The sequence below is a fragment of the Myiozetetes cayanensis genome, unplaced genomic scaffold, assembly GCF_022539395.1.
Source record: "Myiozetetes cayanensis isolate MyiCay16 unplaced genomic scaffold, myiCay2020 scf2-11, whole genome shotgun sequence".
NCBI classification, from domain to species: domain Eukaryota; kingdom Metazoa; phylum Chordata; class Aves; order Passeriformes; family Tyrannidae; genus Myiozetetes; species Myiozetetes cayanensis.
Genome location: NW_026087411.1, coordinates 41,735,713 through 41,761,155, shown reverse-complemented (window position 1 = coordinate 41,761,155; position 25,443 = coordinate 41,735,713). Strand labels below are relative to the sequence as shown.

Here is a 25,443-nt window from a genome sequence, read left to right as displayed (position 1 = left end):
ATATATACACATACACACACACCCCCCAGTCATTCAGTGTCATTTCACTACAATCTACCCCAAGGGATCTATTAACAAGAGCCTCAGTTATCCCACCTCAGGGGTGGGTTGTAACACAGCCATCAATCAATACATTTGATTCAAAAACGTATGGGACATCAAAAGTTAGGAAGACAATTTATTACATATTATTTTCAACATATAACTTCATCCTTCTACATTTTAAGTTGTACAACAAAAATAAGAAAAACATTTTCTTCTACTTTTATTTTATAGTAGAAAGTTTAGAACTTTTAATTGCTTTCCATATAATGGATAACTATGATAAATTCTCAGTCTTTTGGTGAAACAAGTTTATCTTGACAGCAGATACACTGATTTGTGGCTCGAGATACATTAGGAAGCACTTCATTGCTACTTATTTGGTAAAATAAAGCAGAGTTAAATTCTCTGTCTTTTTTTTTTTGGGACAATGTATATCTTCAATCACAGTCTTTCAAAAATATCTAGGATTGTTCTGCTGTAGCCTGGTCTTTGGCAGTTAGAACCAGCTCTGTAAGGGCTGAAAAGCTTCTTATGCTGCTTGTTTCCAGTCCCATCTTTTGTATCTAAAAAGATAGAGAAAAAACACTGATTTTCTGTAAAACATGAAAAAAGTCACAAGTTATTCTACTTAAAACATTTAGCCAAGCATGCTTTCTTCTGCATCTACATAAGGCAAAAGCCCACAACTGCATGTAGTGCAACATATAAAAATATATGTCTTCAACTTTGCTCAGATAAGTCTTTCCAGTTAGTGTAGTGTCTTGCAAGGAAATGTTTCACCATCTTCTAGGCAACTTGTAACTAAAGCCAGCTGGAAGTTTTCCAGTGAAGTATTCAAAAAGAGAAACTTGGCTGTAGTTGGTTTTAATTCATTGATTTCAACTGCCTTTTTTTTTTTTTCTTCAAACTCCAAATGAGGTTTCTGGGCAAAACTTTAAAGATAAACATGAATACATTCAAGAACAGCCAACAGCATGATGGTGAAAACATTTCAATAGGCTGCAAGAGCCTATGGTTCTAGCCTTGAACTTCCTGGGAGATGAAAACAACTCTACAAATACAGAGGTTGCTGCAAGTAATTTCTTAGCCAGGAAATCTATTGCTCTGACAATTAGAAAAATATGGCCATGAGAAAAATAAGAGTGCACTGAAACAAAAATCTGGATTTAACTACAACCATAATGAAACAACTCTCAAAAGGTGTTTGCTGCTGGAACTCTTTGTAATATTCACATGTATCAAGACATCTCCTAAACAACTATGCATGATCTATTCCAGTTCAGTCTAAATTCATAGTGCAGTGATGTTTGTGCACATAACAGGAATAAAAGAACAAAAGCTCAACCTCAGGCAAAAGCTGACAAATACTAGTTTTCGTTATTAAGATTTCCCTACTTCCACCCAAACTGTCTTTGTGGTAAGTCTCATATCTGAGAAAAGCATTTGCTCACAAACAAGCAGACTTAATCTACCTGTTACAATGCATCAACAGCATCTGCTCATAAAGAAGACTGATGACAACTCCTTGGCAACTAATGATACGGACTTGCACTTGGAAGTTTATTTCTACATATGATTTTCAGAAATAAATGAGTACAAAACAGTATTATTATACAATTTGATGTTGCTATTGCACACACTTCCTAGAATATTTTCTTTTTTTTATGTGCTTTGTTATTTAGGGTTTCATATTTGGCTGAAAAGAAGTTACAGTTCTGCAGCCAACATCTTCACAACTCTTGGGAACAGACCCTGACTGTGCAGAAAGTCAAGGCTGGAAACACCCCAGGAGAAGGCAAACAAAAGCAGGGCCATAAAGAAGTTTCTATCAGATCTAAGGGAGGCCCCTACCCTCTGATCTGTCCTCTTACAGATTCCAAGCACTAAGCAGTATTCGAATTTTGAATAGCAAGAATTACAAGCTTTGCATTTGTATAAGAAAGGACAGGAAAGCATGCATTGTTCAAGTGGTATCCACAATCACCAAGGTCTCAAATCACCTCCATTATACAAGTGTGAAAAAAACCAAAGCAAAAACCCAAAACCAAAATCCACACCAACAAAGCTTTCAAGACCAGAATCTGAGCCTAGCTTCCCTTTCCTCTTCCATCTCATTCCCTTCCAAAACCAGTAGTAGTAATAAAAAAAACCCTTCTTTCTCATAACTTACTTGTTCTCCAAAATACTCAACATCTAGGGCCAGCTGCAGTCGGATCTTGTTATCATCACTCATGCCCCCATTTGTACCAACAGGGTTTGAAGTTGCAGTTCTTCTGGCTTGCTTCAACCTTTTTAGGCTCTCTTCCATTTTCTTAACAGAACTGAGCACATCAGATACAGTTTCATAATACCTAAATTAAGAAAGATTAAAGAGAAAGAAAAAATGTCCACTTTTACAGAAAAGCCTACTTCGTACACAGCACTACGTCACTGAGAAAACTGCTGAACAGTGCTAGCAGGAATAGCTTTCCTTGCAAGAAAGCTACTTATGTTTTCATGATTATCAATTAATCAATATTTCCATCATTAGTTCTAGAGGTCAATCTCAAGATTACTATTCCATCTTGAAGCTTTCTTCTCATCATAACATTTCTGACCTGCTCAAGATGTTTGTACTCAATAGTGACCAAGGAACGCAACTGTTCAATTTTCAACAGTCTAAATCAGCCTCTATTGACACTGACTAAAATTGTTTTTACAAACAGGACAAGAATAACATCCTAACAGTCCTATTTTTAAGGAAGTTATAGAAGTGTATATGAGAGCATGCGTGTGTACACCGGTCAGCTTTTTTTTTTAATTTGTTTGCAGTTGTGTTAATTCATAGTGTTTTGGGTTTTTTTCCTGTGTCCATTCAATGGACACTGGAGTTTTTAATTAAGACAAAGAATGTTCTGTATGATTCTCTTACTTTTGTGTGCTTTCAGAGAGAGCACCTTCCAACCACTGATGAATCATGGGCTGCTTCAAGGTATCTTTGTATTCATTCTGCAGTCGGAAGAAGGGCTTAAGAGCACTGTCAACATAAGGTGAAGCTTTAGTTGGCACCTCCTGGTAGATGACATGGAAACAAGTTGGGGAAAAAAGAACCAGTAATTTATTTAAAGTGTCAACACCCAATTCTAGCAGATATATAAAATGCTAAGGCTGTACCTAAGCAATGAGATACATACTCAGGACAAGTCAGTGAAGAGATCATTATACACAGGAAAGACAGCATCACAGTTATTTAGTAGTGTTACCCAGTGTGATATAATATAAAAAACAAGGTTCAAAATTACCAAAGCTTTTTGAGAGATGCATGTGCACTCCTATTATCAGGGTATCATCATGAATGCTCTTTCCGCTGATGCTGATTCCAGGAAAAGGTGAGCACACTCAGCACCCAAAACAGACTATTTACAGACTTTGCTAAAATACCTACTGCTTTGTACTATACTTCACTAAATTGAAGACATGTTTCCTTCTGTTCTTATACCATTCTGCTCCCTCATTATATTTACTAGAGGAATGCTTAATATCCCCTCACTATCTTCTTCTCAGCTAGTTTTGGTTGCAGAACGCTTCATCTCTCCAGGGAAGATCCACAAATAGCTTGGGTGAACCTCACGCATTGCAAACCAACAGAACACATTCAGGGTACACAGAATCTCTGACACCTGAAAATATCTCAGTAACCTCTTACTTAGAACTTGGCCAAGCAAAAGTCTTTGCAAAAGACTATCCTCATACCAAATTCAGAATTCCACTAAAAAAAAAAAAATCGAAGTACTAGAACACTGAAAAATGAAGTTGCCAGAACTTAACACAACTGTAATAATGTACCTTTCCTACCCAAGTGATCTCTCTCTTGTTTATCAGCTCAGGTTTTGCACCACATAAAGTCAGTTACACTGATGGCCAAGACAGCAATGCAGTCACACCCTTGGAGTACAGAGCTCAAGCCAGGACCTCGCCTGACTTCAGGGTGGCCAGGTCCTGTGTCTTTGTGTTGGCACAGCATCTGCTTCAACAGCCAATGGACAACAGAGACAATGGCAGTCCACTAAATCACTGTGCAGAGTACAGTAAGAAGAGAAAGCAAGGGGAGAGGGGTGAAATGGGAAGATCTGTGGCCTGCCATTTCAGCCTGCCTCCTGTGTTCAAATTAGGCAATGATGTAGCAGTTTCTGGATCACATCACTTAAATTCTTCTCCACTGACTGAATGATACCAAGCTAACTACGAAGATGACTGTCCAGAGACACTGGCAAAGGCAAGTCACAGCAGTAACACAAGCCAAGATCAGACAACTGGTTTCAGTACTGTATTTCACTGTTACTTCTTGTTACTTTCTCAACAAATTACTCTTATTAGCCATTCTTATCTGTTTCCTTCTGTGCAAGACACTTCTTGAACCAAATCAAAGCATCTAGCTCAATGAGAAGAAGTTTCTTGACATTGCAGGCAGAAGTGTCAGCCTCCTAAAATAAGTCTGGCATTCAGCAGCACTGCATCTTACAGTATATGCTGTGACATGAGGGAAATATCCCCATTAACCTTTTTCTTTTGCACATCCACAGTTCTACTTCTTGCCCTTCCTTCTGCCTCAGGCCCAAGCTCTCGTCATTGTTACCCCAACCTTAAATTTTGAAAATACCCTTTTTTTCCCCTTCACCATGAAGTAAACAATAAATGACTAAATTATCTCAAGATATTTAATAGAGCTCTTGACTGTCAAGCAGATATGGACAGGCATATATGAAGATAAGAACTCACAACAGTCCTAGCAAAGGTCTTTCTGAGATTTACTTTTTCCCCTGCAACCATCACTGACCTTGTTGGTTCTCCTATATAATCTTGGAACTTCCAATGCACTCTTCAGGTACGTGAAGGAGGACTCACTGAGATCCTGGATAATCCTGTTATTCAAGGTAGGCACACAGGCTGATAGAGAAGCCTTTGAATCTTCCAAGGCTCCTATTCAAGTAAAAATGCTAAAGTTTAAACTGAGCTACCCTGCCCAATCACAACACAAATTATGTGAACCTTGTTATCCTTCCAATCTCACTCACTCTCTGGTGTCAAATACAGGATATGCTTACCAAATAAACACACACCAGCCATTTATAAAACATTACCAGTAACACCAACCATTCCTCAGCCAGAAACAAGGATAAAGGGAAGGAATGAAAAGAGGGCTACAGTAACATTCTCCAGGTTAAAAGTTTTTTCAGTATTACCAATGAAGCAAGGGGCTTGAATCAAAAGGCTCTGAGCTTCCAAAGAAATTGTGGTTGTGAAATTCTTTCTGTCTAAATTCTCTACGGAATGACTGGATTATGTTAACTCAGAGTTGCGACTGACAACAGACCATTTACTGAGTAGGAGATGTGCACAAGCTCCTACATCTCTTATAGACCTGGACATCTACCAATAATTCTAATTTAGAGATTTAAGTGGAATTCACGACACAGAACTTCTGGCTTTGCTTGAAGACAGGGACTAATTCACTCATGCAGCTATATGCCTAGCTTTAATTACTAAATTAAAATCAAACTCTGTATTTCACATAAAGAATGATCAGATGAAGAAACAAACCAAGAACAAAAAACAAAACCAGAAACAAGCCAAAAACCAAAAAAAACAAACCCCCTCCCCAAACAAAAAAACAAACCAAACCAAACAACCAGAAAAAGAAGTGGCTAAAGGACTGAATTTTTTCTGTCCTCTGAAGTTAAGGTGTTTAACTATGATAGTTTGATAACTCTCTGCCTTACATATCAGGCCTGATAGAGAACTATCATCTTAGAAAAATATTTTAGTTACAATTGGATAGCAGAAAGCCTCTCCTTACTTCTTCCCCATTTCTTTTACATGTAGGAGTTTAAAGATATGAAATGAATCTTCTGGTATTAAGTCCTCACTTTCTGAAGAAGAATCCTAAAAGCACTTTAGACTCCCTCAATTTTAATCATTAAACATTTTCCAGACTCAACATGTCTGTTCAAGATTGTTTCTATTTAACAATTTAAACATAAAGCAAGTTTTATTAAGTAATAAACACCTTTGCCTTTTCAAATTTTCACTGTAATAATGAAACCATGTAAGAGTTGATTTCATTTGTTTGGCAGAGGGGATGTGGGAGAAAGGGGAAAGAACCTCTAAGTTTTACCTGCAATACAAGACATATTCTTGACACCAATCATTTCAAGCTTTGGTTTAATCATATCTAATATGTCAGGAATCTGAAAAAAAAAATATTCAAAAATCAAGAAAGATATAGTTATGTTATAAACATTTAATTACTTTTTCTACATCCTGCAAGTTTAAAGAGCATCAAAAGTCCAGAAGCTACTGATAAAAAGTGTTTAAATATCTGAGGGGGTTTCCCTGCAATCTGCCATTCCGAGTAAGAGTAGGCCACATATTCAAGGTGATATCTTCTATGTCAGACCACCCAAGTTTTAGCATTTAAGATTTAAAAAGAACTTTATGGTACATTATTTTAAACAATTTAACACCTTTAATAAGATTCCAAACATCAACAAAGACTCTTCTGTAAGTAAAGCACTAACCTGATCCTGGAGTTTGTCCAGATCTGCAGCAACATATACCAGCTGAGTACTAGATATGTAAGACACTGGTAGACTTTCTGGAGAAGACCCATTCCCTTGGTCCTCACTAGGGTTGAGGGTTACAGAAGATTCCTTTCTACCAACTGGCATAGATTTTTTGCTTTCCTTTGTATTCTCACTGGAAATAGGCCTTACAGAAACCTGAAACATCAAATTGAAATGTGAACCCGATGAACAGTGAAGGCAGTTGAAGTTGGACAAACTGAAACAGTATATAAAGGATTTGTAAGTTCTCAGCATTAGAATTACACACTTTCAAGGGATATTGCCATTCACAAATTATGTAAAAAACTGTATTTTAAGAACATTTTGGTGCACTACAGAGTTGGATGATTTGGAGCAATCATGATTTGTCACTATAAAAAAGAGAGCAGTCCAGTCCTACAGCAATTTTCACCTGCACAATCTTCAAATGAACTATTGCACTGGGGGAATGTGCAAGACCAAGAATTTGATCACTACCTGCTTTGCAGAAACACAGTTTATTTCCATATGCTGGAGTACAAAGTCATAACCACTCACTGCTGTCATACAACTCCTTTCTCCCACCTCCTCAAGCTCTCTGCTGTCAGGCAAGTGCTTCATTGCTCTAACTGTGGTACTTACCAGTACTTTTCATGAGCTAATTTGGCTGAGAGAACTAAGTGACTGAGTTGCAAAAAAAGTATAAAGGTAGATCTTACTGCTGTCTTCAACTACCTAAGGGGCCTGTATGGAGAAGATAGAATCAGATCAGTGACAGGGTAAGAGGCCATGGATAAGAACCATAGCAAGGGAAATTCTGATCAAACAGGAAGAAAAAGCAATCAGTCACTGGGCTAGGGTTCCCAGGAAGGAGCGAAATCACCATCTTTGGATATATTCAAGATTCAACTTGAGGCTCTAGATAACCTCATCTAAGCTGGCCCTGTTTTAAGCAGGAATTAGGAAAAGATGACCCCCAGAAATCTCTTCACATTTCAATTATTCTATCATGCTCTCTTTCTATGACACCAGAAAGAGGGGAAAACTTGTATGGCCAGGAGCAGGGAGTAAAAGAGCAAAGCACAATTTCTCCTGCTCAGAAGCAGGGCACCACAGTTGCCCAGGAAATTTCTGGTTTTACATTCTCAATACTAAACAACTAACTCTGATTATTTTACCCCTTTTTATTTGCATGTTTATTTTTCACCTGGCTCTGTTTCACAACCTCATTCACTGTATCAACAGGTAAACACAAAACCAGAAGAAAATCAAGACTGTGACTACTTCTTTCATTGGCAGAAGCAGTATTAAGCAACATGAAAGTACAGCCTTAGCAATCATCAGACAGTAACACTGCAACAGTACTAATATTTATGGTTAATCATGTATTTTGCAGTGATATTTTTTATAAACCAAATTCATGAACTGGTTGAAAGTGTTCTGGTTAAAGAATATTAAGTTCAGGGGGAAAAAAAAGAAAGCTTAAAAAGAGGTTACACACTTTGCTTCAAAAGTTCTCTTTCTGATGGACATACCCAATCACAAAAAGTAAAAGCATGCTGGTCTCTCACCTCACTGATGAACACAGAGTAGCGTGCCAAAATTTGCAGACTAAGTTTCCACAGACGGTGTGCTAATAAAGGTAAAAACATTTGATCTGACCAGCACCTCAGAAGACTCATCCAGACCATGTGAGTGGCCAAAAGACAGTATGAGCTGCCAGCTAGAAATAATTAGGGAACAAAGGTCAAGTTCCGAAGCACATTTTTAAAAGATGTAACATCAGTGTAACTGCATTATATAAGACTAAAATGAACAAACAAACAGAAGTCTCCGAAGAGACAGAAAGACAGAAATTTATTAAGCATTGTCTGAAACAAACCCTTAAAATACTAGCTCCTCAATGCTTTATATTTCAAATTCCACTAAGTCTTGCTGTAGCTGAGCAGGCCAAAGCAACAAGTCAGAATTTGCATGCAATAAAGGCAGAAACAGCTTGGCCAAATAATCCACTTCAGGAGATAACATTTCCAGGATAATTTTTGGCAATCTTATGGAGAAGTTATATTAGATAATGCCTGCCAGCCACAACATAATATTCCTTTAGCACTAAACTAATGCTCCTCTCACAGTTATATGAGATATTTGCTATAAATATTTATTTAAAACACAATAGGAATATCCATATTTAAACAAAATACTTTAAAAGCCATTCACAGTAACATTTTACAGAATACAATCAGAGAGTTAAGGAATGTGTTTGCAAGTTCCACACCTATGCCTTGACGTGGTAAGATTTATGCATTTTGTCTCCATTAGGATTTTTTTCTCCTTGTTTTCTTCAGGGGGCATGTGTGTGTGCATATACACACACACACAGAGATAATTATGTGGCTCTTAGCTGCCTTCTTGGAAGTTAGTATTTCTGATTAAAACATACTTCTAACGAATATATCAGGTTATCCTCTTCCATTCTAATTCTTCCTGAGCATACTTTAACATCTGCTCATAAATCACTGTATGTTTTCGGATCAGACAGCAACACTATAAACCAAAGCAAGCCCAAATGCTGCCAACAGACAGCCATTTTTTCCCTCTACATACTGTTGCAACAATTAAGACAAATATGCCCCAGTAACAGAGTACAGCCTTTTGGTTGTTACTTAGAGGATGTGAAATGCTAATTTAGTTCCTTCTTGCACTGAGCGGATGGTTCCATAAGGATGTGAACAACTGCTGCCAAAAGGGGAGTTTTTAGTAAGGAGAGTGATCACTGAACAGTACTCCCACATTGCTATCTCTATAAAAAGGTATTATACTATTTAATCAGTAAATCAGAAATCAGAAAGCTCAGGTGAACCACAGGATGCATGTTACTAAATACTCAATAGACAGACAGTAACCATTGCTACTTGTACCACTGATTCCTTTACAATAGGGAAAGTACATTTTGCAATAAAAGTTTACCTGGTGCTTCCTCTAGTGTATCTGAAAGTGCTTCTTCTAAGGCCCCTGCTATTTCTCTGAATCTAAGAGAAGGGAAAGTTTTGAATATTACAATTCAACAGTTGCTTAAATTGATGCCAAGACATTTTTCAATGCTTACTTCAGTATTATTTCATTGTGCTATCAATGCACATACACAGATTTTAAATGAAGAGTTATTTTTGCCCAACTTAAATTGGGATATAAACCACAACAGCATTCAAACAGTTGAAGGGGAACCTCTGACCTTTTACAGACACATAGAAAGCTTATGCTTTGGGAAATTGGTAAAGTCATGGTTGCAAATATTATCAAAATGACAACTCACAGAGAAACAAGCCCTCACCTTTTTTGATGAGCGAAGTTTTCTTTTTGTTACTGTTTTTAAACTAAAACTGAGCAAATTGACTCATACTTGCTTTAGTTGACCTTCAGATATGTCATGTGACACTGGAGGCTTCAGCTTTCAACATGTTTGTTAAAGAACAGAAGCATAAGGTTCTGCAAACAATTCTGTACCTAATAAAAATCAATAGTTCCTTGCAGGATACCCTGACCCTCCTTTTTAAAAAATTCACCCTTCGAAGAAGAAAAAAAATACAATAAATCACACCTTCACAGTTTTTCATGTGAATTATAACAGGACAAGTTATTATTAAAACCTATGATATTTTTCCATATTTAATGCATGTTGGATAAACAACATAGCATTTACCCCATCTAAAAACTGTCAAGTAAGAGCTGCAAAAAATCATTCTTTAACCAGATTTTCCCTCCAAGCACTGAAATAACTCTATCATTTTAAGCTCCCTTACAGAAAGTTCTATTTCCACTGGTTTCATAGTAACTCTGTAAGCCTTTCTATCAAAATTACTAATTATGAACCTGTAGGGCTTCTCTTATAGCTTCTTAACTGTCATTTCCAGATGAGAACAGGAGCCCACCTGGCTTTTCTTATTCAAACTCCTAATGCACTAAGGTGCATGTTTAGCAACTAAACATATTTGTGAAACAGCTTCAAAACCTCATTTCTGCCTATGCACTGCCTCCACCACCAGAGCAGTGTCTTTCAGTCTTATGTTGAAAAGGATTAGGGAACAGAATAAGATTTTGAACAATGATGGAATTTTTGCTGAATGTTTCCCCCAATGAGGGGCTCACTACAGCTCCACAACCAGTTGTACTGACATTACTGAAAGAATGGCACAGGAAACTGTGCCACACAAACTGGGGATGTTTGCGCCAGCACTGCTAAAGAAGAAATGCCTGAACATCCATCTGTTCCTCAAAGGATCATTTGTAAAGGCTTTAGTGGTGGCTGAGTTTTCTGGGTAATTTCTGTAATTGAAAAAAAGAAGAAAACCCCCAAATCTTACATACTGTGAGATAATATTTCAATAAAAATCTTGTATGACTTAAAGGATGTTCATACACATGAAGTAAAAAGTGTCCCTGATATATATAATGAATATGTCACATTATTTTCAAAATTCTGCACTAAAGAAGTCCTGGGCACTTCCAAAAGTTATCAGATTATTCCAATAAAAAGCAATAATATGGTGAAAGATGAACCAGTTGCTGTTATTCAACCATTTATCGAAATAGTGCACTATTCAGATTTACAGTAATCTTAGCGGAAAATGATTTTTGAAGTTTTTTTAATCAATCAGAGTTCAGAATACCTAATGGGAATCATTTTTGAACAGAAAAAATATGCTGAAGCTCCATTTCAATTTTATGAGCAAGAGTATAAAAGTTGGATCTAGTGGTCTCTTATTAGAAAAGTTGCACTTTCAGACAAAAAGGGGCAGACACACAGACCTATTAATGACATATCTGTTAAGAGGTTCATAATGGCTACAGTTCCATGGACACTTTTAGTCTGAGCACTTCAAACCACTACTGTAGCGAGTACTCCTGCCCTTTCCCTTGGGCCAGAGCATGAGTATTTGAACAATTTAATGGTTTGGAGAAATTGGCTGGAGTTGAACATCAGCCTTTTTTTGCCCAGAGTAACAGATCCTCATCAGTTCACAGCCACGGGAACAGATGTGCAAGCAAAAAACCAAACTGGGATATCAGGTGCTGTCACTACCATTTTACAAAACACCATGAACCACCAAAACACTAAGACCCTGCTTCCAGCCCCATGCTCCTGTCACTTAACATTAACTCCACCACTCGTAAGATTCTTGGATGGAATTTTTCAGCAGAAATGTAGATTTAACCTCGATTAAAGAAACTGCATAAATATGACTATGGTACGGTTACTGCCAATTACGGAACCATGCAATAAACAAGGTCACTCAAGTGATCCAGGTTGAAAATAAAAGAGGCTTTGGACCAAGAGAGGTCACACATGGCACACTCAAGTCATCAATGGTTCTCTTCCTTGCTTGAAGGCTTGCTATCCAGCCCTACAATCACACATGTGGACTACACTTTCTAAAAATACAGTTTTACATTCTATTTTGTTAATTAAAATTCTAACATCACTATAATTAAAGCAGGGCTTTCTTGTGTCTCTCTGCTCTCTTCTGGTTGCAAGGTCCGTAAAAGGTAGTGCTACAGCTACATCAGACCTGCTGGAAAAATAAGCTAAAAGTTATTACTTAGCTCGTCAGGAACAGGGAACAGTAGGGCAATTTTTGGTAGGCAATGCTACAAACCCCAGCATTTTAGAGAGTACATCCTGTGAGACCAAAAGGATGTCAGAAATATGGCTAGATCAGGAAAATCTGCAAGTTCTCAAGTTCTTTAATTCTGTACTTCTAAGAAGAAAGACTTCTTCCCTCATATTCCTCTAGATTTGCACAAGTAGCATCTTTCAACATACAGTTTAGTTCCAGGGATACTGGCAACAAGGAATTTGAAACGAGAGTTCAAGACTTATTTAGATCTGTTCCCCAAAGTCTTATAAGTAGTGTATCAAATCTGGTGCAAAAACACAGTACCTATCGAAGAATACTTGGCTGTGATTTTGCTAAATTGCAGAAAGATATAAAACCCAGTTATATGACTTAGTAATTAAATTCTTAGTTTGATTTCTACTATGATTTGTTGACAAGTGAAACTTTGAACACTGAGGAGATCTGACCCTAAGCCAGATCATCTTGCTGTGACTAAACTGTGAAAGAGTGAACAAAAAAATGCATACTAACCTTATTTGAAAATATACAGGCAAATTCCATTTGTTGTTAAAGCTGTGGTAAGAGGGATGAGATCTTAACCGTTTCACACTGGCCTGGGAACCACACTGTCGTTCAAATTTCCGTACAAAATCCATACTTGTAGTGTACTTCTGCAGAAAGAGAAATAGCATTCTGATCATGCACAGGGCCCCAACAACCAAGGAAGGCCACCACCCACTCAGCAGAACTCTTGTATCACGCTACAGTTAAGGTCGAGGTTCAGACTGGGCTGACAGCCCATCACCTAATCACACAAGACTAAAACCCTGGATTGCAAAAACCAAAACCAGTGTTTCTCTCTGGTAAGGAAAGCTAGCACAGGACACTTCGAAAAAGCATAAAATTGTCCAAGCACAAGGAACAGGCAGAACAGATCAGAGAGATGCAGCACTACTTCTGAACTCAGTCACTGGGGCGGAACAACAGTGCTTCACAGAACTAAGAACAGAGTCAGGTGCAGGAGACAAAGGTGTACAACAAACAGAAATAATCAGGAATGAAACTCAGAAGCAGACATAGCCAAACACACACGAGAATGAAAGCACGCTATTTTTGTCTGTTACGTAGACCTGTATTATAAGAATTTCTAGATCTGTTTCCCTAAAAATGTTTTGCAAATACCAAATACTTGCAGAAGAACTTAAAATTTCAGACAAACTAACTTCATCTAGTGTATACTTCTAATAAAGTATTTACAAATAGTATTAAGTTGGTTGCAAGGAAAAAAAAATTATGATAATCCCCAAATGCACTGTGGACTTACTCTCAAGAGTAACTTATTAATGCACTGAAAATAACGGAATAATAATTAAACCATGCACAAAGCAGAAAGCCAAATATTTGAGTGAAAACCAGCAGTAAAAATAGTACAAAACAAAGTCATTTCACATAAAATAGACCTTGCTAAGAGAACACAAAGCGTATGTAAATAATTTTCAAATCAAAATACAGCTACAGTTAAAATTACTTCTGTGGAATGAAAACCAGTCTGGCTTCTGTGCAAGTTTCTTCTATTTAAAAATACAGGAATCAGCCATAAAACCTATCACACATTCTCATTAAGCCACTGCTGAATTAATGAAGTAAGTCTGACCGAATCTCTCAGTGCTTCTGACTTCGTTGCCGTAAGAGTAGCAGCAGGGCTGTAGCAGCAAGGTTTTTACACGATTCAGAGTACTATGGGAGTGATGTGATTTTGCCTCTTATGAAGCAGCAGAACATTGTAAGGAGTAGTATTCTGAAAAATGCACACAAAAGCTTTTAGGTAACTACTTTACTGCTAACCTAGCTGTATTTATAACACAATGGACCCATTAAAAGGTTCTGGAGTTAGATCCAGAATGAATGACAGATTAGTGCTCTTTCAGGCCTCCTTTTTAGATAACAAACCCATCACTGTAAAAAGGTAAAAAATCTGTTAATGCTCTGCTGTCTTAAGCCAGAGATACGAATCAAACACTCTGTAAAGGCCTAACACTTTCAAAATAAAAGACAACTCAAGACAACTACTGATACTATTATGTCCAGGAGATCTGCAAGACTGGTTCCCATTTCAGCTTCTAGGATTGGATTGTTAACTGCGCAGTTACTTAAACTGGGAACCAAAATGGAGCAATATTCAAACACAGGAACCCAAACTTAATCTCAAATGAATGTTTACGGATAAAAGAAGTATTCTTTTAAAATACCTGTAAATATACAAATCTGACTCAGAAATAAGGGCACATCAACCTGAAACAATTTAAAAAAAACCCAAACCTCAAACCTGCACGAATAGTTATTTTAACATACATACTTAACACTGCCAGTCCACTCCCCTCTCTCCTCTACATCTAAAAACCTAAGAGGTAATACTGCATATTCAAACTTTTCAGCATTGAACCTATGCACATAAACATATGCAAACAAACCTGGTGAAAGACTGCATTTCTATCAACCTAGAAAACAGAGATGGATAACTGTCTAAAATCTGCGTTGCATTACTTGGCTCATGAGCAGTGCAAAAACAATTTTAAAGGGTTTTTTTCTCCCTCTTAACTCAGAACTATTAGTTTTCAGGTAGGTATAATGGCATTTTTACACTTGGCATTTCAACTTCATATTGATTTTTAGGTAAAATATTTTAATTATTTTAATGCCTCTGAGTCACCTAAGTAGTCAAAAGTAGTCTGGAAAGTACTTTAGATTTACTACATGACTTACCTGAAAGTCATGGGTAGATGTTGGGTTTTTTATGGGTTTTTTTGGATAGTAGGTTGCTTTTTAAAATAACACAGTGCCACTTTTCATCAATATAAGTGTAATAAAAGATGACAGACTTACAAGCAAAGCCAGCTTTTCTGAAGTTAAAATACATTCCTGTGTAAACCACGCAGCACAGAACACCAAAAGGCTCATGACTTGCAGCATGCAGGGTGTTACGTGAAATCCTGAATTATGACTGAAGCTTTATGGTAAACTATTGTCATGAGGGAGGGGGAACACACTATAGTGTCATTTGCACGGCAACTTTCTTCAACATCCATTTAATTTGCTTCTTATTCAGAGCCAGCTCTGCAGACATTCACTGTCAAGCCTGTCTGCTTTCAATTATTCAATCTATCTGTAAAAAACAGGTCTTAAATTCCAAGAAAAAAGTAAGTATTTAGTAAAAGCGGTTTTGCATGAACACAGGAAGAATCACGTGCCTTGTAAACCTCTACCAGCAAGCCATTTCCCTGAGTCATCTGCCTAAGATGCCTTCCTGCAGACAATTTATATGCTGCTTCCCATCTCCATCTTGAAAATAAAATGTTTCGCACTAATCACAAGTTGCAAGGAAAAAAAAATTCAATTTTTTCAGCAATGGTTAAATACGAGTAGACAGGAAAAGCAGAAAGCTTGTATATTCTACTTGTGACATGGTAATAAAGTACGGCCAGAGCAAATATTCATACTAGACAAGAAATCTATTACACCATTAGTGAAAGATGATCTTTCAAAGGCAAAGCAGCACTGCCAATGAAGAAAATACAAGAGTGACAAGTACTTTAAATTCATTATTTAATCTAAGCTTGCTTCATAATTAATTGTGATATCAGAGGAAATACTACTTTTATGTTCCAAACCTGATGGCATTGCCTCCAAGTATTTTTGTTTCTTTTAGGTGACTTGTGTTTCTAATCACATGATCTGCAGTACTGTAGGAGAGCAAAAGCTAAAACAAGCAAGTGAAACAAAGAAATGTTTTAACCTTCCCCTAGTACAGAACAAATTGTAACCCAGGTATTTAATTAACATGACAGCCCTTGTTATACAGAAGTCCTAGACTTGGGCGAACACTGGAGTCTTCCACTCCCACCTTCAGTTATGCTGCAGTTCTACAATTACAAAAGAACATCTATTCCCAAAACAAATATTAATTCACATGACTAAACAGCTTCCAATAACTTCTCCATGAGCTTTTCTGACAAACTTCAGGGGAGAATTAATTCCTGTAAAAACTGAATCAAGTGATTTGAGATAACCTCTTCTTTCAAACCATGCAACAACATGAATTTACACAAAAAAAGCAGAGGGAAAAAAACTAGGGAACGTGACTCATTCAATTCTTGTGTGTGTCAAAGAAATCAGAAGTGGAAAAAAATAAAATTAATTACCTCATGAAACACATCTGGGTTTCCAGGGTTAAAGAGTGATGGCAATTTCTCTTCCAAACCGCGTACTATTTCTGGCCACACTGAATTCACTAAGAAATCATATCCAGGAACAATATCTGCTTTTGCACTGAAAACAAATTGCAATTATTCCATGGTTATATTTTATCTCCAGGCTTCTATTTGGAGGTAGGGATAACTAAAAAAATACATGCATGCACTAGACAAAATGTAATTAAGTTTTTTTACATAGTTATGCAGATTCCCTTAAACTATTCTTCCTGTGAGTTTTCTTATCCACTTCCACAGTCTCATCAAATCTAAGGTATTTTTTATAACTCTCAAAGTGTTTTAAAAAAATGTATCAATTAGATATCACGCAAATGTGTTCTGGAAAATGAGCACATTTCAGCTAAGAACTCCTACCAAGTAAGAGTAACATGACTAATGCAATGAAAAGCAGAACATTTTCCTCATTGTTCCAAGCTGTATTTATACATGATATTGTGTTCAAAGCGAAAGATTAAAAGCTATCCTGATTATGAAAACATACAAATTGAGAGCAGAAGAGATAAAAGCATTCAATTCCAGTTCAGTACACCATAGTACAAAGTAGAAGCATTCCATTATTTAAGAACAAAGATTAAAACTTGCTGAGGGATTAAAAGAATTGAAATGTTACTAAAACTTAGGAGTCATAAAAAGCCCAGCAATGGATGACTAATTAGAAAAGTAATTCTGCAGTCCCTAGGGGCTACATCCATAGTTCTGCTAATTACAGCAGTCTAGTATTTAACCAGCCTGCAAACAGATGAATAAATGGATACAATTCAGTAGATCTGAATTATTTAAACTTCAAAATGGACAATTTAATTGCATAAGGAATTAAGCAATTTTTGAGGAGACTGTGTAAGCACAAATCAATTAAACCTATAGTTTCAGTAAATGCAATAAATCAGTCAAACCTTTGGGGATCATCCCCACTTTTCTAATGTGCACTAACAACTCAATAACTTTATATTATATGAACCTATATTTTAAATAGCTTTATTATGCTCTTCTTGGATGAAGTGTACAATCATATTTAATGAGTTCAAAACAACAAGTTATTTGACACATTGCATTATGAACTGGACTCACATCTACTACTGAAATACTGATTGTTTTTCCTTCCTCCAAAGGTCTGGGCCACAGCACCAAGAAAGTCTGTTCACTGTTTTGTTTCGAAAAACACAGATATGACAGAGAAATCAACCTTGACTATGAATCTTCAGAAAAGGCCAGATGAGTCATTAGTGTGTGAGAGCTAATAATGCAAAGCATTTCAAAATTACTTGTTGTAATTTCAGTGCAACTGAGAGAAACCTCCAAGATATTCACCTTGAAATAGCTCCCCCTGTTACTTCACGCAAGAGACGGCAATGATGAGGAACAAACTCCAACAGTCTATTGTACATAGCCTGAAGGCCGTTAGGATGAGATTGCACATACTCTTCCACAATCACCTGTTGGGAAGAGTTCAGTGTTAAACGTCAGAAAAGTGAATATAAAATGCTGTAATGCAAGACTCACGGTTACTCACTCAAAACTCCTAATACTATAAACTCAAATGTTTGGAGATAGTAATCAGTATATTACTTTTCAATGTTATAGTTTCCAAGTACAACTTGCCAGCTTGAATTATTACTTCCTTTAATGCAGCACTCTTACTGCCAAGACTAGCCCCAAGAACGGGAATGTGCTCTTTGCTTTTGAATGTTAGTCACCGTGTCTGGCTCCCAACCCACTGCCACATCAATGTCACCTGAAGCAGACTGTGAAATTAAACAGGTGAGTGGCAAAAGCTAATCAAGCCTCAGAATAAAGTAAAAAATTTCTTCTAAATGTAGAGGTTCTTGGTCCAATCCCAAATACAGGCAAACCAAAGCCAAAAAACTTCTGTGACAAAGCTAAGCCTTTAATGCAGTTGGCAAAGCAGTTTGTCTGGACACTACCTCATGTCCAGTGAAAAGGGATAATCTCTGCCAAAAAGAGAAGGCAGACAGTAGTTGGACAACAAAGGAAAAGAACAATAGTTTGTTTCTTGGTATTCTTCCACCTGTCTGAACGCTTTTGCCTCCTGCTGCATAAACAAGCAGAATGGTGCAAAAGTGGTGAAAGAACGGACACTGAGAAAACCGAAGGGAAAATGACCTATCTTCCACTGTAGCAGTTGCTACAGCATTAGCAAGCACCCAATGGAAGCTTGTCCTTGAGGGGACAAGCTGAAATTGGTGACAGGCAGGTAAGAGAATTATTCCATCTTTTTTTTCTTAAATAGCAACAACCAGCAAATTGACATTGACATTTTGTCGGGGCTCAGTTCTCCTGCTCTGTCCACAAAGGTATTTTGAAGCTGCTAATGAAAGCTGCAGGTTAACACAAAAAATAAGCACATTTACAAATCAGTTGACATTTTTTACCTTATCTTACCTCATCTACATAAGGTTTTACAAGCACTTGACCAACTAATGCCTCTGCATCTCGTGTTTTATCAATTGTTGCATAAGTGCGAAGACAGTGGCGTATTATGTCAACATTTGAAGTTTGAAGGCCTTCCAAGAGCAGCCCTTCCAGAGACTGCTGCAACATAGCTGTTATTCCAGCTATACGCTATGAAGACAAAAGAAATACAGTAATAAAAAACAAAAGCAAAGCTTTGTCATCGTTGTTGAAGTAAGTTTGTCTAGAAATACCTAACTCAGCTTTCCACTTTCATCTGAAAGGTGCCAAAGTTTTGACAACTGCCAGTTAATGAACATTAACACAGGCTTAATGCATTACTGATGCTATTTAAAAACAGTGTTTATTATGATAAGGCTAAAGGCAATTATTTTCCTCTATATGTTGTAAGTTACCATGTAACTTATCTAAGGTCCATTTAATTCTGAGGAAATAGGTGAATAATTGTTCCTTGTTCAACTGAACCACTGTGTGTGACAATAAACAGAAGACTTACAATAAGTCACCAGAGATAACAACTGTAGCATTTATCCCTCACTGTCAGAGACTAAAAGGATAGCGTGTTTCCAAAATTACTTGTCAAATTACTGCAAACCAAAGACACTGAGTGACACTGCCAATAAGAAAAAAACCATAAAACTACATACATTCTCCCTTTTGCTAAGCATTTTTCCTGATCTCCTGACACATCTTTCCGACTAGATCCAACTCATTGCTACACTACCTGCAGATACACTCCCGTCCCAAGATGGTCCTTACAACTCTGTATTTGATGCAAATTCAGCAACACACATTAATATAGTCTCAGCTGAACTATCAATTTAATCAAAAGAACTTCTTCTCTGCCTTTTTACATGTTGTATTGTGTCCATCTGTGCTAAAATGATTCCAAAGAATTTGTATTGAACATGCAAAGTCAGGAATCCAATCACTGACTACTCATAAAACCAACATTCTGATGACCCTTACCAGGTACAGGACAAAAGTTCCAGCAAACATCATTAAGGAAGAGACATGACAAATGTTCTCCCACCATGTACACTACTCTGCTGCTCGCTCTTACTCATGTTATTATCCAAATTCGGTAACTCAATGGCCAGAACAGTCCTGTAAACTGTCCATGAATCAGCATGGTACCAATTGACATCTTGAGCTGAGACAAGTTCATACTGCCAATACGCACAGCAACATAGTGGAAAAACTGGAACTATGAACTACCTTACTAGCTCAAAAGCCATCAAAAATGACACCTCCATGCTAATCAGCTTAAAGCATTACCCCATCCCCATATTCCTACCTGCCTTTAATAACCAGCTTTCATTTGTTGCCTCTCTCTGTTGAATGGATAGAAGAAAATGGATAGAAGAAAAAACCCCACCAAAACATCAATTAATTTTTTACATTAGATAATTATTACAAGCAGGATATTGGGGAGATGAGTATACTGGTCTGAATGGCCAGAGTAATTAAATGACAAGACAAACTTGAATATATTCCAGCCAGCCACTCTGTAGGCACATTCCATTTATATTCTGGTCTGTATGCTGCAGCTAACAAAACCAACATAAATCTCCAGAATAAGGCCTCAATATCAGTAAGCAGAAGAACTGCAAGATATATTAGGTTGACAGAAATCTCTGCCATATTTCCTACTCCTATTCTAAGTAATTTATCCTAAAGAAGTTAGCAAACAGGGCATAAATCCTCAGAGAAAAGCAACAGTTCTAGTCAACTGATAAAAATGACCCCATGAAACCTGTTTTCCCCATGAATTAATTCAATAAAATTCTGTGGAAACAGGCATTTGTCTTCCAATTATATCGTTGTGCTTGACTCTACAAGTGTTAAGCTTGGCTATTGTGTAATACTTACTGGTCTCACTTTGTCCAAAAGGGGCATTCCTTTGCTTTGTACTGCATGAAACTGTAGTTGATTAAATTCTGTGGCAATTCTCTCTAAAACTTGTCCAGTTAAAAGTGGACTAGAAGACAGATGATACAAAATGAGAATACACAGTTAGATCCTTTCAAATCAACTCACTTTCACCTGTAGCAGACAGATAGTGCTCTCCCTCAATTTTTGTGGTTTAATCTAAATATTTTGAATTCTAATAGGTACTACTACACTTACTGCAATCATGCAATAATGATCTGGAACACACTACATGACTAAAGTTGTTTCGCAGCTACCAACATATGAAGTGGGTGAAGCAGAAGTGCAGAGGAACATAAGCTCTTGCCTCAGCAGTGTGAAGCACTGTTTTCTAAATGGCAGTTTTGTTTGTCACATGACAGACAGCCTTAAGAGAGCTCACAAACTGCACTAAGTGACTTTAACCATCCAGATTTGTTTCTTATTTCCCCTTTCTGTCGTACAGTAAAACTAATGACAGTTATCTCCAGAGAAACAGTCCTACTGTCTACACAGCCCCAATAACAAGCCAAATTTTCAGCCATTCGAGTTCCATCTTGCTTGCAAAATTCTGCAAAATGCCTCACTGTGACCAAAAACATCTGCTTATGCTTTGTCCCTCTAGGTATCAATATATTTTTCTGTACAGCTCCACCCCACCATGTGATCCAGCACAATAAACTGAAGTGACAGTCTTACACTGTCTCTTCCCTCTAGCTGAAGTTGCACTTGCATCCCAGTCAAGCATTTCAAGGGCATGACTGGTACATCAATTCCAAATTGGCTGAAAGACACCCTCCATTCCTCAGCAAAAGCAGAGGGAGACGTATGACTGGAATTTGCCACAAACCTCCCTTGTACCAAAAGTATTACATGTTTGCCTTGCCTGCCTTTGGCTTTCTTGCAGCAGTCCTTATGGCTATACATAAGCAGGGGAAACAAAAAAAGCTATTTTCTGTTTCACTTCCAAATGATATTGGAATAAACTGTACTGCAGAGAGTATTTCAGACACGACAAAATTAGTAACATCCAAGAAAAAACCCTTGCACCAACTTCAAAAAGGTTGCTTACTGAAAGCAACTGGAACTCTGGAGTCTGAGTTACGTGTTCTGTGAACGATTAGTTGGCAGAAGACTAAAACCTAGAAAATTACAGTCATTTATTCCATCAGTTACATTTCTACAGACATATCCAATGCCTGTAAAGTCACCTTCAGCAACATCATGAAACTCAGTTAGTCCCATCAATTACAAATAAAACTGAACATTACATATTTTTTACCTGTTTCCCTCTAATGAGGACAATTCTTTAGTGCCTTGGGAATGCAGAATTTTCTCAATTTTCTCAACAGACTGGATAACATGAATAAGCCTCAGGACACACATCTGTAATTAAAGAAAGATTTTTCATGTCTGACCCCAATCCCAACTGACATCACCTAAAGAAGGTATTTTGGATGGTTTCTTAGTTCTTTGGGGTTTTTTCCTGGTGTAAGTTTTCTCCCTTCATCTTAATACTTGAGTAATGTCTCAGCTGAAGTATTGCTCACATAAGTCCATAAAACCCCACAAACAAATGTTTGTCATGAACCTAAGAAAACTTTTCTTATCCCAGATTTTTTTCAAAGCTAAGCACAGAGACAAACGTTAGTGTGTCCCCTGCCCTATAAAAATTAAACAGATGTATTTCAATTCCACTCACAATAAGTTTATATACTACTACAGTCAGAAACAAGAACAACTGTAATTAAAAAAAAAAAAAAAATCCAACTAAATCAAACATATATATTTTGGGAAACTAAAGTAAAATAAAGATTCATGATCAACTAGACACTGTTAAAAATTAAGTCCGTCCACAAAAATGTCAATATATTTTTACAAGTACACAATCCTGCATAGTGTGCTTCCAGATAGCCTAAAACTTTATACATTTCATTTTCTCTGGATTAATGGCAAAACCAAATTCATCCTAAGGATGACTTTTTCAAGGTAATAATTTATCTGCTGTACCTTTTTTCTTCTAATATCTTCTTGTTTAGTCATCCGGTCATCTACTGCTTGAATTCCTTCACTGACACATGACTTTAGACTCTGTGAGAGAAAAAGTCAGTATGTAAAGCTGCCTTCCCATTTAAGGCTTGAAGAAAACCTTAACTCAAAAACCTAAACTTGAAACAGAACACAGATTAAGGTATTGCCACCACAAGTATAATTATTTCTTCCAGAAGTTTTTTTTTACTACCTTAGAGAGAAAAAATGACCTTTCACCTTAAGAAAACAGACAATAAACACACTGCATTATGTCTTGAAACTAAAGACTTAAATCAGTTTTAAATAGTGTTTTTTCACATAATAAGGATTTCTCTACCCTAATGGACCCTATTTTCTGTTTTAGTCATCAAGACTGTGGTATTTTGAAGGTACATTTATGCAGCAAACATCCCTTTGAAGTGGCTGGCAAGATGATCAAAAATTGCCCCCTGCTATAAAGCCCAAGTCACTGGTGGAAGAGCCAGAATAAGACCCACCTTCAAGAGGGTGACATTTTATAGTTAAACCACAGGACTGAGCAAATAAAGTCCTTAAAGGGACTGTGTTACATCTGAATTATCTATTACCATCTTTAAGTTACTCAAATATTAAAACAGTTTCAAGATATCACCATAGACTTGTCTTGCAAGAGTCCATTCACTTGTCATGTTTAAGGAATCATTTATCCCTTGGATGAAATGTGCTACTGAAAACATAAATTTACTGCTACTACAATTGCTTGAAAACACAATGCTTCTCCTACCACCACTCTCAGTCACCAATTTTCAAGAACTTTATTATAACAAGTATTAACTTGAGTAAAATATGTTCTGTACATCGTATGAAAGTGAGCTGAAGTTTGCCAAGCTGTCTACAATGATTGTTTCGAACATACCATAACTTCTTCCCTCAACTGTCCCAAGGGTACAGAAAGCTGATGAAGTGCCTTGTCCATGCCAACCTAAAGAAATTACCATTAACACATTTATGACTTTTTCAATAAGTTCATACATGAATTACTGACAAAGCCTATCATTTTACAGATGCTAAAAGAGAACTGGGAAAACACACCTCTCCCTATAAACTTCAGTTTTAAATTCAATGCAAAAATATGTTATCTCAAATACAGGCATAAAACTATCAGGCTGCCTGTCACATAAAACCAAAAATTAAACAAAATTTCCACCTATAGAAATTTTTCCTTCTCAAAAAATGTTAAATCTCAGTCTTCGAACCTTTACAATGAGAACAATTAAAATTTTCAGTCAAGTAGGTTGGATTTGGTTTTTTTTAAGATATTTTGGCTATACAAAAAATTTAAAGGTTCTTAAAGGATCCTTCAGAACGGCCTTCAGAATGTATCACCACTATTCTATTTTAACGATTTATTTCCTTTAATTTTAGAACTGCTGATAGTTTGAAACAAAGTTTACCCTGAATCTAGCTTCCTAATGAATCAGTTTTTCAAGACAAAAAGCATATATATAAAACATTTATTACAGGCCAAGAGCAATTTTGTACAGTAGTTAAGTTCTACAGGAACAGTCTTTCAGTTTCTCTCAGTGCAAGGGCTCACTGTTTAAGATGTCTTAAACCTAACAATGCCAAAATAAAAGCCATATACTGTCCGTGTGAAAAATAAAAATCCCAGTGAACCACATTAAGTCTGAACTATATTAGCATAACTAATAACACTTACTAGATTTGTGGAGAGATTAACAAAATCTGCATAGTCCTTATTTATGAGTTCTACCATAGCAGTTTTTAGGAGTTTGTAATAGAGCTCCAGATCCTCCCTGAGCTCTTCCAACTGCACACGTTTCCTGCAGTCTGACACAAAATGATCAACATCGAAATCCGCCTGAAAGTCAAACAGGAAAGAGAGAAGGATGTAAGTAAACAGTCCACACGGGGAGCACACCCAAAACAAACACAGCTCCATGTGCCAGTGAGTTTGCCGAACTAAAGCTCTAGGGGGCAAAAGGCTTCTTAACCCAGTAGTTTCCAAAGTTCCAAACTCTCGGCCTTTAAGCTAAGAAGCACAGAAGGTCTTGGGACAGAGTACCTAGAGACGAGCTCACGAAAACACAGGGTCGTATATTCCCTCCCTATATAGACTTTTAAAAACCCCAAACCAACCACAAAACAACAACCAACCGAAATTCGAAATTCGGAATTAAGAAATACTGTAAGCTCTCCAAGCAATGAGGCCTTTCGGTCCCGCCAGACTCGGAGCCCAGCCCTGCCTGGACACGGCCGCATCCCGGATGCCTTGTCAGTGACACAGTCGGCATTCCCGAGGCCGGGGGAGGAGCCGTGGCGGAGCTGTAAGATCCCGACCAAGGCTCCGAGACCCTGTCTCCCCGGAGGGGATCCGCCAGCCCCCTCCTCAGGAGGCCCTGAGCCCCTCCGCAACCCGCCAGCCTCGGCGGCCCTCACCCACCTTCATGAACTCGTCCTTGTCAAAACACAGGTTCTCGGGGCCCCGCGGCAGATTCATCTTTCTCGCCTCCATGCCCGGCCCGGCCCGGCCCAGGGCGGCAGCACCGCCCCCTCGGCCAG

The 25,443-nt window shown here is 37.4% G+C and overlaps 1 protein-coding gene across 1 annotated transcript; it reads right to left on the bottom strand.

Moving 5' to 3' along the window:
* Positions 1 to 165: 165 nt before the first annotated feature.
* On the bottom strand, positions 166 to 25,443 carry COG2 (component of oligomeric golgi complex 2). The gene is made up of 18 exons (XM_050314299.1): positions 25,325 to 25,443; positions 24,581 to 24,742; positions 23,777 to 23,842; positions 22,861 to 22,941; positions 22,133 to 22,236; positions 20,812 to 20,920; positions 18,910 to 19,089; positions 17,818 to 17,942; positions 16,441 to 16,567; positions 12,773 to 12,912; positions 9,594 to 9,655; positions 8,198 to 8,349; positions 6,603 to 6,803; positions 6,200 to 6,272; positions 4,862 to 5,004; positions 2,957 to 3,096; positions 2,216 to 2,396; positions 166 to 608 (listed from the first exon to the last, which is right to left on the bottom strand). Exons 1-18 carry the CDS (start codon positions 25,394 to 25,396, stop codon positions 507 to 509), a joined length of 2,220 nt encoding a protein of 739 aa, XP_050170256.1. The 5' UTR covers positions 25,397 to 25,443; the 3' UTR covers positions 166 to 506.

Excerpts from the sequence above, each read along its gene's own strand:
- COG2 (XM_050314299.1), bottom strand. The coding sequence starts at position 25,396 with ATGGAGGCGAGAAAGATGAATCTGCCGCGGGGCCCCGAGAACCTGTGT. Across the intron at positions 9,656-12,772 it reads CCTGTATATTTTCAAATAAG|ATTCAGAGAAATAGCAGGGG; the intron begins GTTAGTATGCAT and ends CCCTTCTCTTAG. Across the intron at positions 8,350-9,593 it reads TACACTAGAGGAAGCACCAG|CTGGCAGCTCATACTGTCTT; the intron begins GTAAACTTTTAT and ends AATTATTTCTAG.